The sequence below is a fragment of the Spea bombifrons genome, chromosome 1 (genome assembly GCF_027358695.1).
Source record: "Spea bombifrons isolate aSpeBom1 chromosome 1, aSpeBom1.2.pri, whole genome shotgun sequence".
Lineage (NCBI taxonomy): Eukaryota > Metazoa > Chordata > Amphibia > Anura > Pelobatidae > Spea > Spea bombifrons.
This window is the reverse complement of record NC_071087.1, coordinates 41183093-41196186: the sequence shown is the minus strand read 5'-3', so window position 1 is coordinate 41196186 and position 13094 is coordinate 41183093. Positions and strand designations below refer to the sequence as shown.

The 13094-nt window shown below is 38.2% G+C and overlaps 1 protein-coding gene across 1 annotated transcript; it reads left to right on the top strand.

Moving 5' to 3' along the window:
- The first annotated feature begins 1698 nt into the window (after positions 1-1698).
- On the top strand, positions 1699-12812 carry LOC128484834 (uncharacterized). The gene is made up of 10 exons (XM_053461396.1): positions 1699-2031; positions 3885-4291; positions 5092-5162; positions 7023-7085; positions 7548-7690; positions 8555-8651; positions 9176-9328; positions 10289-10461; positions 11735-11900; positions 12204-12812. Exons 1-10 carry the CDS (start codon positions 1862-1864, stop codon positions 12399-12401), a joined length of 1641 nt encoding a protein of 546 aa, XP_053317371.1. The 5' UTR covers positions 1699-1861; the 3' UTR covers positions 12402-12812.
- The last annotated feature ends 282 nt before the right edge of the window (positions 12813-13094 follow it).

Sequence of the window (13094 nt, the reverse complement as noted above, 5' to 3'; positions counted from 1 at the left end):
CAGTGTATATGTGTACGTCTGTATGGGCAGTGTATATGTGTACGTCTGTATGGGCAGTGTATATGTGTACGTCTGTATGGGCAGTGTATATGTGTATGTCTGTATGGGCAGTGTATATGTGTATGTCTGTATGGGCAGTGTATATGTGTATGTCTGTATAGACAGTGTATATGTGTATGTCTGTATGGGCAGTGTATATGTGTGTGTATGGGCAGTGTATATGTATATGTGTACATGTGTATAGGCAGTGTATATGTGTATGTCTGTATGGGCAGTGTATATGTGTACGTCTGTATGGGCAGTGTATATGTGAACGTCTGTATGGGCAGTGTATATGTGTACGTCTGTATGGGCAGTGTATATGTTTACGTCTGTATGGGCAGTGCATATGTGTACTTCTGTATGGGCAGTGTATATGTGTACGTCTGTATGGGCATTGTATACGTGTACGTCTGTATGGGCAGTGTATATGTGTGTATATAAGGAGTATATTTGTCTTATAGTGTATACGTCTGTGTAAGTATGCGCAAGGGCAGTGTATATTTATGGGGAGGCGTGTGTGTGTGTGAGCAGTTTATGTATGTTTGGGCAGGCGTGTATAAGGGTAGTGCATAAGTGTGAGTACTGGCAAGTGTGTATCTGCAGGCAATTGCAGCGTATATGTGTGTTTTTGTGGGCAGGCATGCGTAAGAGCAGTGCATATGTGTGTATGAGCAGGCATGTCGTACTTAAAGGGAAGATAATGATTCCCTGTAACACATGTTTAACCCATTGTGTGTGTGTGCATGCGTGTGTATGTTATTCAAGTGTTTAAGCGTGTGGATATGTTCCTGTGTGCATGACATGTTAGGAGTCTTAGATGGTTCCTTCAGTACATCATAGTAGTCTCTGTGGCTGTGTCCAGTGGGGTCCATCTGTGGTTGTAAGATTTGTCTTTTTTTGTGAGTTTCTGTGGGAATTTTCTCCCATTCATCCAGTAGAACGTTTTATGAGCTGAAGGTGATATACCAAGACATTTTGGACAACACTATGCTTCTAACTTTGTGGGAACAGTTTTGGGGACGGTCCTTTTCTATTCCATCATGACTGTGCCCCAGTGTACAAAACAAGGTCCATAAAGGCATGGTTGCAAAAATTCCCCACAGAAACTCTCCAAAATCTTGTGGATATCGTTCCCAGAAGAGTGTAAGCCGTTATAGCACCAAAGGGGGACCAACTAAATATTAATGTCTATGTATTTATAATGCAATGTCATAAAAGTCCCTGTTGGTGAAATGGTCAGGTATACCCTACCAGTAAAAATGCTATCCCCCCCAGATTTTTAGGGGTTCCTACGCCCATGGATGTGTATGCTTCATCGGTACAGTTTTGTGTACTTGTGTCTATTATTTGGAAGTGTATGCTTCATCGGTACAGTTTTGTGTACTTGTGTCTATTTGGTTGTGTGTGTGCTTTATGTTACTCCCGTTTCAGAAATGATGTGGACGGCTAGTGACTAGGGTGTGCTTGCCTTGGGGCAAAACGTCCATGGAATGTTTTTTTTGACAGCCATTGAGCTGTTATTGTTCTCCTACACAACCGCAACCAGCAAGTCACCGGTTATTGTGAGTGTTTAGCGTGAAGCTGTGGTTGCCCTGCCGCCCTCGGTTGCTATGTGGAGAGGAAGCATGTGCTCCCGCGCTGTCAGTGAATGGGCAGGAAGGAGCCGCTGCTGCCCCGCACAGATCTCCGCTAACTGCTCGGGTAGGGGCACATTCCGCTCGCGGTCCCTTTCCTGCCCCCCCCCCAGTCCGGGCTCTGCCATCTAAGCGGCTGGGAGCTGCAGTACGGAGAGGAAACAAGTCCCTGATCGCGGAGGGAGATGATCCAGGCAGCGTCCCGTCCGTTACCCAGGTTCTGGAGACAGGCTGCTGACTCAGGGGGCAGAACCCAAGATGGGGCACCTACCTGCCACACCGACCCCTCGCCTGCGGGGGGCTCACAGCCTGATGTCTGTGGCAAGGGGGATATTTTCCAGGCGGTGGAGGGATGGTAAGTTTAGGAAGCGTTATATATACACATGGAAAGTCACCAGCACCGCTTAGAGGTTATGGTTTTAACTATTAAATGCCCTTTAAACTTTTTAAAGAAGTGTGTTTTCCATCTGTAATGCCAGTCTGCTTGAACACATTCCTTTACATACACATTCTTCAGCACTTTGTTATATAGCTGGAAATATCCGGGCTGCAGCGTTCAGATTCTTTCATTACAGCTTCTGTGGACTACAACCCCCATCATGCTCAGTGGTGCGTGTGAGCTTGATGGGAGTTATGATCCACAGACAGATAAGAGTTCCAGAAGCTTTAATGTACAGGGATCCTGAAGGTGACTGATTTCCTTCTAAGAAGGACTGTCAGCAGTTGGGTCTAATGGCTGCAGGAAGCTGATCCATTTAAATAACTGCATTCCACAGGGCCTTGGCCTGCACCCAAGAGAACATACATGTGCATGAGCCCCATATCATCTGGGATCAGAAAATGTACAGTAAGAAAAGATAATGGGACACAGATGTTTCAACGTCTTACTGTACAAAATAGTGTAATATTTCAAGCCGCTCTGTAACTTACACACAATTTGTTCTCTTTTAATACAAAAATGGGATGAATACAGCAAGATTCAGAGAAAATGAGTACATATATATATATATATATATATATATATATATATATATATGGAAAATTGTATGTTTCTGAGAAAAAAAAACGTATTTAGTTTAGGTAAGGATCTTTCATGGTGATCCTTTTATTTATTGTAATCTTTGCAATTAAGTGCCCTCTAAGGCGTGGGTGACTGTTAAGCACCCGTGCGACTAGTGATTGAATTCTATAATTCCTAAGATGTAGGCTGTAAAGCACTTATTTATGTCATATGTGCATTGCCACACACAAAACCTGATCTGCGGGTTTCAAAAATGTACGGTATTGTTTCTGATGTAACATGCCGTGCGTCAAACCCTTAGAAGCAGAAACATAAGGGTAAAATTATCCACTTACTGTAACTGGGATTACGCATGTAATAATTATATATACATTATATATATATATATATATATATATATGTTATAGTTAAAATATATATATATAAAAATATCAGTATACAATATATATATATATTTATTTAAAACCCATTAGCGCAAGGTGCAACAATACCCTTCACTCCCTTTGCTGATGAATTATAAGCCCCATTATCCTCAACCTTCAGCTAAAGCTAGTCAAGGTGATTGGGAGCTGTAGTTCATTCACACTCACATGGCCAGTGTTTAGCAGTTATGCTGTAGAATGTATCACGTGTGCATACTTTTAAGACAAATGGACTTTGCGGTGTACCTATTGACTGTGGTATGTGCCATGGCCCATATTATGTATCAGATATGATGACCTCTATGTAACATGCAACATCACATATAAGTAGCACACTACTTGCATTGCAACATCATGTTCATTAGAATTTTTTGTAAATATGTTTTTGTTGGTCTGAGCTGGGAATGTCAACGATGTTTCATAAAACTATGTCTACCAAGCTGATGTGATTGGCCCAGCCTTGTCTTAATGCACATTTTAGCACGTCATGCAGCATAAGCGTATGATGTTCTTTTATCGCTGTATAGATATATAAGGAACATTATGGTTTTAGCACTTCCATAAGCAGTCTAAAGCTTGCTATCCCTACTTTACGTGATACTTATGGTTAGGTGGATGGTATGTGACTGAGGAACACTGTGGTCACAGCTTTGTGGCTTCACATTATACCTATAAGTATTTTTGAGATAATTGAGCTGTAGCACTTGTTGACTTTGGAGGGTATTCTTTTATTGGAACATAATTATACACACATTTGTTTTATAGTGACCTGAAGAGATGCCAGCAAATCATTGAAGCAAATGGCTCAGCAGTTTTGGGACATTACGATGAAAGAGGACACACACCAGTTCACTGGGCTGCCCTTGCAGGGTCTGTAGACCTGATTGAGCTCTTTGTGGACTCTAAAGGACCCGTGGACCTACCTAGTCAGGCTGAGCTGGGGCAGCGTCCCATCCATTGGGCTGCTGTTAATGGTCACATAGGTGTGGTGGATGTTCTCCTGAAGGCAGGCGTTTCTCTGGGTGTTGAAGACCAAAAGGGTTGTTCTCCTTTGATCACAGCTGCTCAGTATGGACAAACAGCACTGTGCTGCTACCTCATTGGCAAAGGTGCCAAACTACATTTGTGTGATTCAGAAGGAGATAGCGCATTACACTGGGCATGCTTCAAGGGTGAGTATCCACATTTTCACATTACTTATCTATTTAATAATATTAGATCACAATAACCATTCCATTCCTGAGAGCTTCTTCAGGAGCCTAGGTCATATCAGCCACTCAAGAATAAAGCAGCCCCTATAATAGTATTAATAGTGTTGCTAATGAATATCAGATTAAAGCATTTGCTATCGAGAGATTAGTAATACCAAAAACTACTTTTTCCAGGCGAATATTAAGAGAACATGTCAATTTGTGAAAAATCTTTTAAGGTTGACCGCCAATAAGTAAAAACTCCTTCTAGGAAATTGTCTTGTTTTAGGAGCTGCTTTCCTGTAACAACCTAACCAGAAAACCAATTTCCACCGCACTCTGCTAATCAATACTGTTCCTTTCACTTTATAGTTATTGATTTTAAAGCTAAAAGATTACAAGGAATGTTTATAATATTTGGAAAACACCGGTTCTCACCATCTGCTATTTTCTGTGCTTCTTTTAAAATCTTGATGTTCTCTAAAACCTATATAGTTCTATTAAATGATATTAATAAAAAAGAGTAATAATTTACGGGAGAGCTTTGCAGTTGGATAAACGAGTATTCAGAAACGTCATATAAAAACAGAATAAAAGGAATTTTATAGTTTAGTCTATTATAGAAATCTTCAGAAGGGATACAGAATTCCATTCCAGGGGTTTATTCACTAAACGTTTGCAGGTCCCTAAACTAGAATGGTGGGAATATTTCTTGATGTATGCAAATGTTTTGTGTTTTTTAATGTTTTCATATAGTGTGCAATATATCGTTACTGTTGCAGGTCATTGTGAATTGGCTCACCTACTGATATACTCGGGCTGCAATCCAAGACAGACAGATAATTATGGACAGGTAACGTCATTAGTTGTAAAACATGTCGGATAAAAATACTGTTTCTTGACAAAGTACATTTGTATTGCCTGGTTCATCAGATGGATGCCCTGGATTTACTGTTAAACAGTGAGAATGCAGTTGATTGCCATGTGACTGACTGGCAGCTTCTTTGCTAGCAAAAAAAATGCCTTTAGGCAGGGACACTGAATGGAGCACTCAGCCAATATGGCTTCTCGCAAGCATACCTGGGAACTGCTTCTCTGGGTCGCGGGAGCAGGGTCTTGACAAGCCCAGCTCCCCGCCCATTTTTCCTTTAGATTGGGGTGGTTCCTGCTGCCGTCAGCGGGAACGCCCCCAATGTCAGTGGGAACTCCCATTAACATCAGCGGGACCGCCCACCGATGTAACGGGACCGCCCACTGACGTCAGTGTGCAGTCCTGGCCTGGCTCCGGGTAGCCGGAGTTGAGAAGTTCCCAGGAATGCTCATATGTAATTATGGCCTGTGTATGCAATCTATGTGCATGTACAACCGCATCAGTTAGATTTACTAAAGGCAGTGGGAGCCTTTATTTATTTTTTTAGTTGGCATACATGGGGAAAGTATGCTTTGGAAGTATTTTGTATTTTTAACCTTGCATCATGTGATAGAACACATGGTATATATATGAATAGTTTAACTAAAAATATATAGTTTTCCCTAGGTAATGGGTAAGCTGTTTCCAGTATAATGTTGCCTCCAAATCAAGAGCTTGGTAGTCATTTAAAACATGCTATAAGTAGGGGACGACTATGAACATTTAGGCAGACTGTTCTCTTAAAAATGCACACCGGGGTAAAATGTTCTTTTAAGAAGGCTCTTATGGAATTTCCGCTGAACTAGGAATTTGTTATAACTGGCTATAGAGCAACAACAAAGAGACCAGAAATATTTTGCATCCAAAAAATATCCTCTTGTGCTTTTATCCCTAAGATCTAAAGAACATTACATTTGATAATTAACATTGCATGGTAAGGTGCATTAGTCATGAAAGCTGAATGCTGGAGTGCATTAAGTGTAATTATGTATGCCATTGATTTGTTGTATCGTGAAGATTCTCTATTTTCTATTCCCTGTTGATGGATGTAAAATGATTGTTGGAAGTTAGTTTAGTAACTGATGCTAAAGAATAACTGAGGGTTGTATCTGTGTCAGAGAGCCATGGCTGGAAGATTAACATGTTATTCTCTGTTACATTTGTACCAAATCTGAATTTATTTTGTGCTTTTAGGAAAGGCCTGTGTTTATGGAACCCTGATATAGTGTAGTCAGCCAATTGACCAAGTATGAATTTGCCTGAAGGGTCTCCCAGTGCAGCGCTTATTTTCCGATCAATTCCTACATTATCACAAACAATTACTTGAGCAATATAATCAGCAGCTTCATCTTCATTTCTAAAAGCAACACAGTGCTATGCCTTTGAAGCAAAATTGGGTATAGTTAGGAAGGTTAGTTCTGTAAGGTAGGGTGACCATATATACCTTGTGCAGGTGAGCTAATAATTTAATGCATCCCAGCAGTATACATTTCCTATAAGTGTCTTAGGTTAAAGGAGATCTGTTCAGCCTACACCAAGATGCTGGTGCCAAAGTCTGCGTCCCATGATGCTGACCAAGCAACATTGCTAGTAGTTTATTCTTGTTTCCATTTTTGTTATGTGTACAATTGTTGTATATGGCAGAAATGTTTCTTTCACCAGTCTAGCTATGAGGTAACTTTTAGACTGAGACATATTACGACAATCTCTCGTACCTCCACATCAGTTTGAGTACTAGATATTTTTGTTTCAAACACTTGAGAGGTTATATCTCTAATTATGACAACTATTATTCTTCCACAGACACCCTTACATTTAGCAGTATTAAGTGGAAGCCTCGCAACTGTCCAGCTATTGTGTGAACAAGTAAGTTAAGTGAAATTTAAGACATTTTAGAAACTGCAATATATCAATTGCATATCTAATGTCACTATACAGTTTTAACATGAGTGCAGTTTGGGTGAAAAACCTGCAAATTACAAATCAATATTTTTATTAATATTAGTTTGTACCTTCAGTGACCTAATAATGTACCAGTATGTTGCCACTTACAACTTCAAAAGAACATTTAAGGAAGGTTATCAACTACTTTAGACAAACTGCTTTCTTTAACACTATGCAGTGAATATACATCAGAAACAGCATGTGATTTCACAGACACACTGATTAATGGCACTCTTCAACTACAGCTAACATATTTTTAGTAGGCCTATCACATACATGTTGCCTATAGTCAAGAATGTGTCACTCAATGCCAGGTATCTTGCATGGTTGTGGCCACTGCTTATTTTATATTTAACGGTCGCTTATTACTATTTTAAACCTCAGGAAGGAGTCGAGTTAGAACGTGAAGATAACAACAGAAATACCCCTCTAAAATTGGCAAGGGGGCGAAAGTCTAAGGATATTGCTTCCTTTCTGCACAGCACAATTATCCAATCAAAAAACCTTTATGCAAAGTTTGACTGGAGGTAATTCTTTTCTGTCTGGGTTGTTTTTTTTTTTTATTATTTTTGGTTTAGCCCAATTCACTAGTATACAGTTGTGTGAAAAATAAAGTACATCCTCTTTAAATTCTATGGTTTTACATATCAGGACATAATAGCAATCATCTGTTCCTTAGCAGGTCCCAAAATTAGGTAAATACAGCCTCAGATAAACAACGCATGGCATATTACACTGTATCATAATTTGTTCAACAAAAATAAAGCCAAAATGGAGAAGCCATGTGTTAAAAATGTGCACACTTACTGCTTCCATAGAAATTCAGATGCTAAGTAGCAGACACGTACTGCTAATCAAATGCCTTTGATTAATTGATTATCAGCAAGTGTGACCACCTCTATAAAAGCTGAAGTTTTAGCAGTTTGCTGATCTGGAGCATTCAGAGGTGTGTGTTAGTACAATGCCTAGGAGTAAAGACATCAGCACTGATCTTAGAGAAGCAATTGTTGCTGCCCCTCAATCTGGGAAGGGTTATAAGGTCATTTCCAAACAACTTAAAGTTCATCATTCTGCAGTGAGAAAGATTAATCAAAAGTGGAAAACATTCAAGGCAGTTGCCAAGCTTCCCAGGAGTAGATGTCCCAGAAATTTTACCCCAAGGTTACCCCAATACTCTGAGAAATTGCAAAAAAACAAAGAATTACATGCCAGACTCTACAGGCCTCAGTTAGCATTTTAAATGTTAAAATGGTAACATGTCTTTTTTGGAACAATTCTGCGATGTAGAAGTACATTAATAATAACCTTTGGTTCCAGATTCTAGAAGCCACATTGATAATTAATGACTTAATATAATTATAATACTTAACAGTCTACATCTTTTCTTGTAGTGCTTGGGTGTTTGGCCGTCCAGGCAAATCAAAAGGGCCAATCCTATTTTTTTATGGCAATTTATTCTTGTGGGGATATCCAACATATTTTTTTAAGGTAAGAAAATATTTAACCTTGAAAAGGTCATCAGGGTTTAAGGGATTACAACCATGTCTTTAGTGACATACCCAGTGGCTCCTCACTTTAAGGAACAGAGACTGACTCTGTCCTGGACTTTTAATGGTAATTAAAAAAAAATCTTTGCACTCACTACCCATGGTACTTAAGCTTCTGCCCTGACCTCAAAAGAAAACACTTTACTCAGATAAACAGTGAATTGTGTAAAGATAAGTAACACAATATAATGTGTAAGGAATCTAAATGGTAACTTGCTTAACATTTGGATTTTAAGTCATATAACCTGTGTAAAGAATACAAGTATCTTAGAAGTTGTTTATTCCCTTTTTTGAACATAACTAATGATGCGACTAAAATAGATGGAACAACATAAATTATAGCTTCCTCTACCAGAGCTTGATTTAGTTTCATATTTAGTTTGGCTCAAGTGATGTTCCTTGGTTATATTACAGACAGCCAATGTCATTTTCGTAATCATTCTGTTTTTTATTTCCTTTTGACAGATCATGCCAGTTTCCTATTATGCTCTGTGGGAATTTCATATTGTCTTCCTGTTTTGCAATGTATTGATGTGGATCTTCTTCTTAAGAGCTTCTTTGATGGATCCTGGTTTCCTTCCTCAGGATACTGAAGAGTATGACCAAGCCATCAAGCAGGTGTGGTCTTCAAAAGTTGATTTGTGGACTCGTCAGATCAGAATAGCATTAGGTTGTACAAACAGTTGTGGAAATTTCTATCTGAACAGGTGATATCTGTACAGCGGAAGAGCTAAAACTTAACACTAAACTCTTTATGACAAAGGATGTTCTATGTTACCCTAAAAGAAACTGTCCTTCGTGACAGAGGATTTTGCTATTTCAAAACCATTTTTCCAAATCTGGTCATTCTGCCCCCATGTGCTGTTTTGAAGCCGGTCATATTTTGAAGCCATATATTTTTGGGAACTAGACACCCCAATGTATTTCAGATGCTGGTAATTTAACCCTTTCCATGCACTTTGCCAATGTTTGTTGTAGTCATTTTTTGTTTTTTCCACACAAATTGTACTTCAGGTGTGAATTTATAGTTTCTGGTATACATCACTGGCAAACAACACCCCAGTATGTGTTCATACACACCTGACATCTCCCGAGTACGATGGGTTTGCATGGGTTTGTTGGGTTGTTTGGGAAGTGTGCATTTTTTGACCAAACATCTGGTCTTTGTGCCATCATGTCCTATCTGGGCCATCTTTGAAGCCGGCCATTAAACCATATATTTCTGAAAACTAGACACCCCAGGGTATTTTCAAATGGTGGTTCTTTAACTCTTTACATGCACTAATTCTACCACCGGCGTTTTTTAACACACATTGTACTTCTGGTATGAATGTATAGCTTGTGGTTAGGTCATAAAAGCCCCTGTTGGTGCTATGGTCAGGTCTCTCAATACTTTTGTCCATATAATGTATATTGATTCTTTGTAAAAGTAACATTAAAGAAAATTACAGATTTGCTTGAACAATCAGTTGTAAAAGCGCAATATTGTACAGTAACACAACAAGGTTTTCATAATCACTGTAACTTATACATGTATATATATATATAGTAATTACTTCTCTTTATTCCGTAATTTAGGCCGTTAATTTTAATGACTGGAGAAATGGCAGGAATCCTTTGAGCAGATTATGCCATACATGTCATCTTGTTAAGCCTCTTCGTTCCAAGCACTGTCGTGTCACAAACCGCTGCGTTTCTCAGTTTGACCATTATTGTCCTTATATCTATAATGATGTTGGACAACATAACAGGTACCATTTTGACATGTACTTGAAATATACTGATAATGAATATAACTGGTGTGTGGCTGATCCTCAGTGAGCAAGAAGTAGTTATAATTGGAGTATAACTTTTCATCTGATACTTACAGCATATATGAGTAAACTGTTTATATAAATTAGTGAATTCTGTAGGAGTTTAATGAAGACACAACTGGATAGTTATAACATTAGTAAAACAAACCCGTTTGTTTTAATACAGCATACTCCCTAATTTCTGAATTTGGTGTTTTAGCATGCAATAGTGAAATAATGTAAAATATACAGAACATTATATAAAAATATAACAACACTAATAGTGCACAACATTCTGTGAACAGAGCCTTGTAGCTCAGGGTCCCACTTTATGCAGGCACCAGGAAACTGAGAAGCTGTGTGGAGATATTTGATAATATAAACTAGGTGGCAAACCAATGGTCCACAAAAAATATGGTTAAAAAGATTTTCCAAAATGCATTTGGATTGCATATCTTACAGTGTCCTCAAACAAAGCATTACTGTGGGATAAAGATCTGATGCACTACTAGAGTGTGAATTAATGGAGTAAAAACAAAGTAAAGTAGTACTAAACTAAAAATGTTAAAATATGCAAAAGAAAAAAGTGTTGGTAAGCGTTGTCAAGCAGAATGCAGCAGAAAGTAAGAACATAATGTATTTAATACGATATTACTCAACTGTTAGGCAACAAATGCAGTTTCCACGGTCTGCTTACTATTTCCAGTACATACTATACTTGCAAATGTCCTGCTGTCCTGGCTGATGGGTTGTCATGCTGTGAATGACAACAGGAACTAACTATTCCAGGAACGATAACTAAAGTATTCACATAAAATGTATACAATACACCCCTACTGGACATTATCCATAGCAGTGCTCATGGATACCAGAGTTACAATGCAAAAGCTGCACCATTATGGCACAATTTTAAGCATAAAGTGACTTGTGTGCGTAACAAATGATCTTATATTCATACATAAAATAAAACCACAATCTAAAAGTTTGTTCCTCCTTTTTGTGACCTGTATAGGAGGCCCATACATGTGTGGGGGGGGGGCTAAAGTTGGCAAAGGCTTAGTTTTTTGCCATACAGAAAAGAGAGAAATCTCAGGGCTTAATGCGACTATAAATCAGACAACGCTGAAAGATATCTGGAAGCCAAGGGCAGATACCAGTCAGGAAGATGAATTCTGTTCTAGTTAATTGGCACTAATGTGTGATGTTAACACAAAGGCTGTATATTTTTCAGAGTGTTCTTTGTGGGATTCCTGGCTTCCATGTGCATTTGCTGTTTGATTGGAGTTTACCTTTGCTGGGACTGGCTATACAATGAAGGAGCAAGCCTATTAATTGGAATGGGGTTCCTATTTCTTGCGATTATCGGCATTGTTTCTGGCTTGATGACATTGATGTGTGTAAGTAAGAAGAAATATTTAGCTATTTACCTTGCAGAATCCAGTAATCATATAAATATATTATTACATTTCAGTATTTTTACAATTACCCTACCACCCTATGTCCATTATATTGGAACATTATATTATTTGAGGATTGTAGTGTTTATTTTGTGCTGTTAAATTAATGAATTATTTAAAATAAATGATTATTAGGTCTGTAGCATATACTTCCACCAATGCACAAGTTAGTTATACACTTACAAGGTAAATTACGGCATGCTACGTCTGATTTTATAATCTTATTATTTTATGCATTAACAGTTATACATGGCATCAGTGAACATCACAACTAATGAGAGGATTAATGTAAAAAAGTACACTTACCTGATGGATAACAAAGGAAGCTTTCGTAATCCTTTTGATAGAGGATGCTATCTAAACATTTTAGAGTTCCTCTACGTCATTCCACCACTTTCTGAAGACAGAATTAAAGGAAGGGAGCGAAAGTTTGATATTTAATGAAAAACAGCTGATCCACATCAGATCCTGACATGTTTACAATTTAAGAGTTTTATATGTTGAGTATTTATAATGATATTTTTTAATGTTTGCAAAATAATGTTGCATTCTTTTTAAGAATACAAAAAATAAAAATGGTTTACGCAAAATGTGGTCCCTTTGGATAATTTATATCATTAACCTATACCTCTTTATTCTTAAGGCATCAGAATAAAAATGTGGCATACCTTGTGACTTTGTGTTATTGAAATGTGTATTTAGTTTTGTTCTCTGTACATGGGGCTTTTGTTTCATCATAAGCATAAAGAAAAAATGGCCAGAAATTGCGCAAGAACCTTTTTACATGCAACAAAACTAGAAATCAAATATTTTAACAGCAAAAATTAGTTAAGATTTTGTTAGGACTTGGTGTTGTGATCCTAGGTCCTAGGTAAAACTTTTGTATTGAATAAACAAAAATGAATGTGAAATAAGTTCAACTCTCCTGCATTGAACCATATCTGAGAGCCTCAGGACCTTCTGTTGAGATTGCAGACAAAGATGTGCTTAGGATATTAGGGAAGCTGTGGTGCCCCAGCTCTTATTGATTACAACTCCTATTTCTATTTTGGCACAAAGGGTTCGGAACCTGTTCAAATCAAGGCAGATGAAGCTCCCGGTAAAATATTACACCAAAAGTAGCACAAGGTGGCG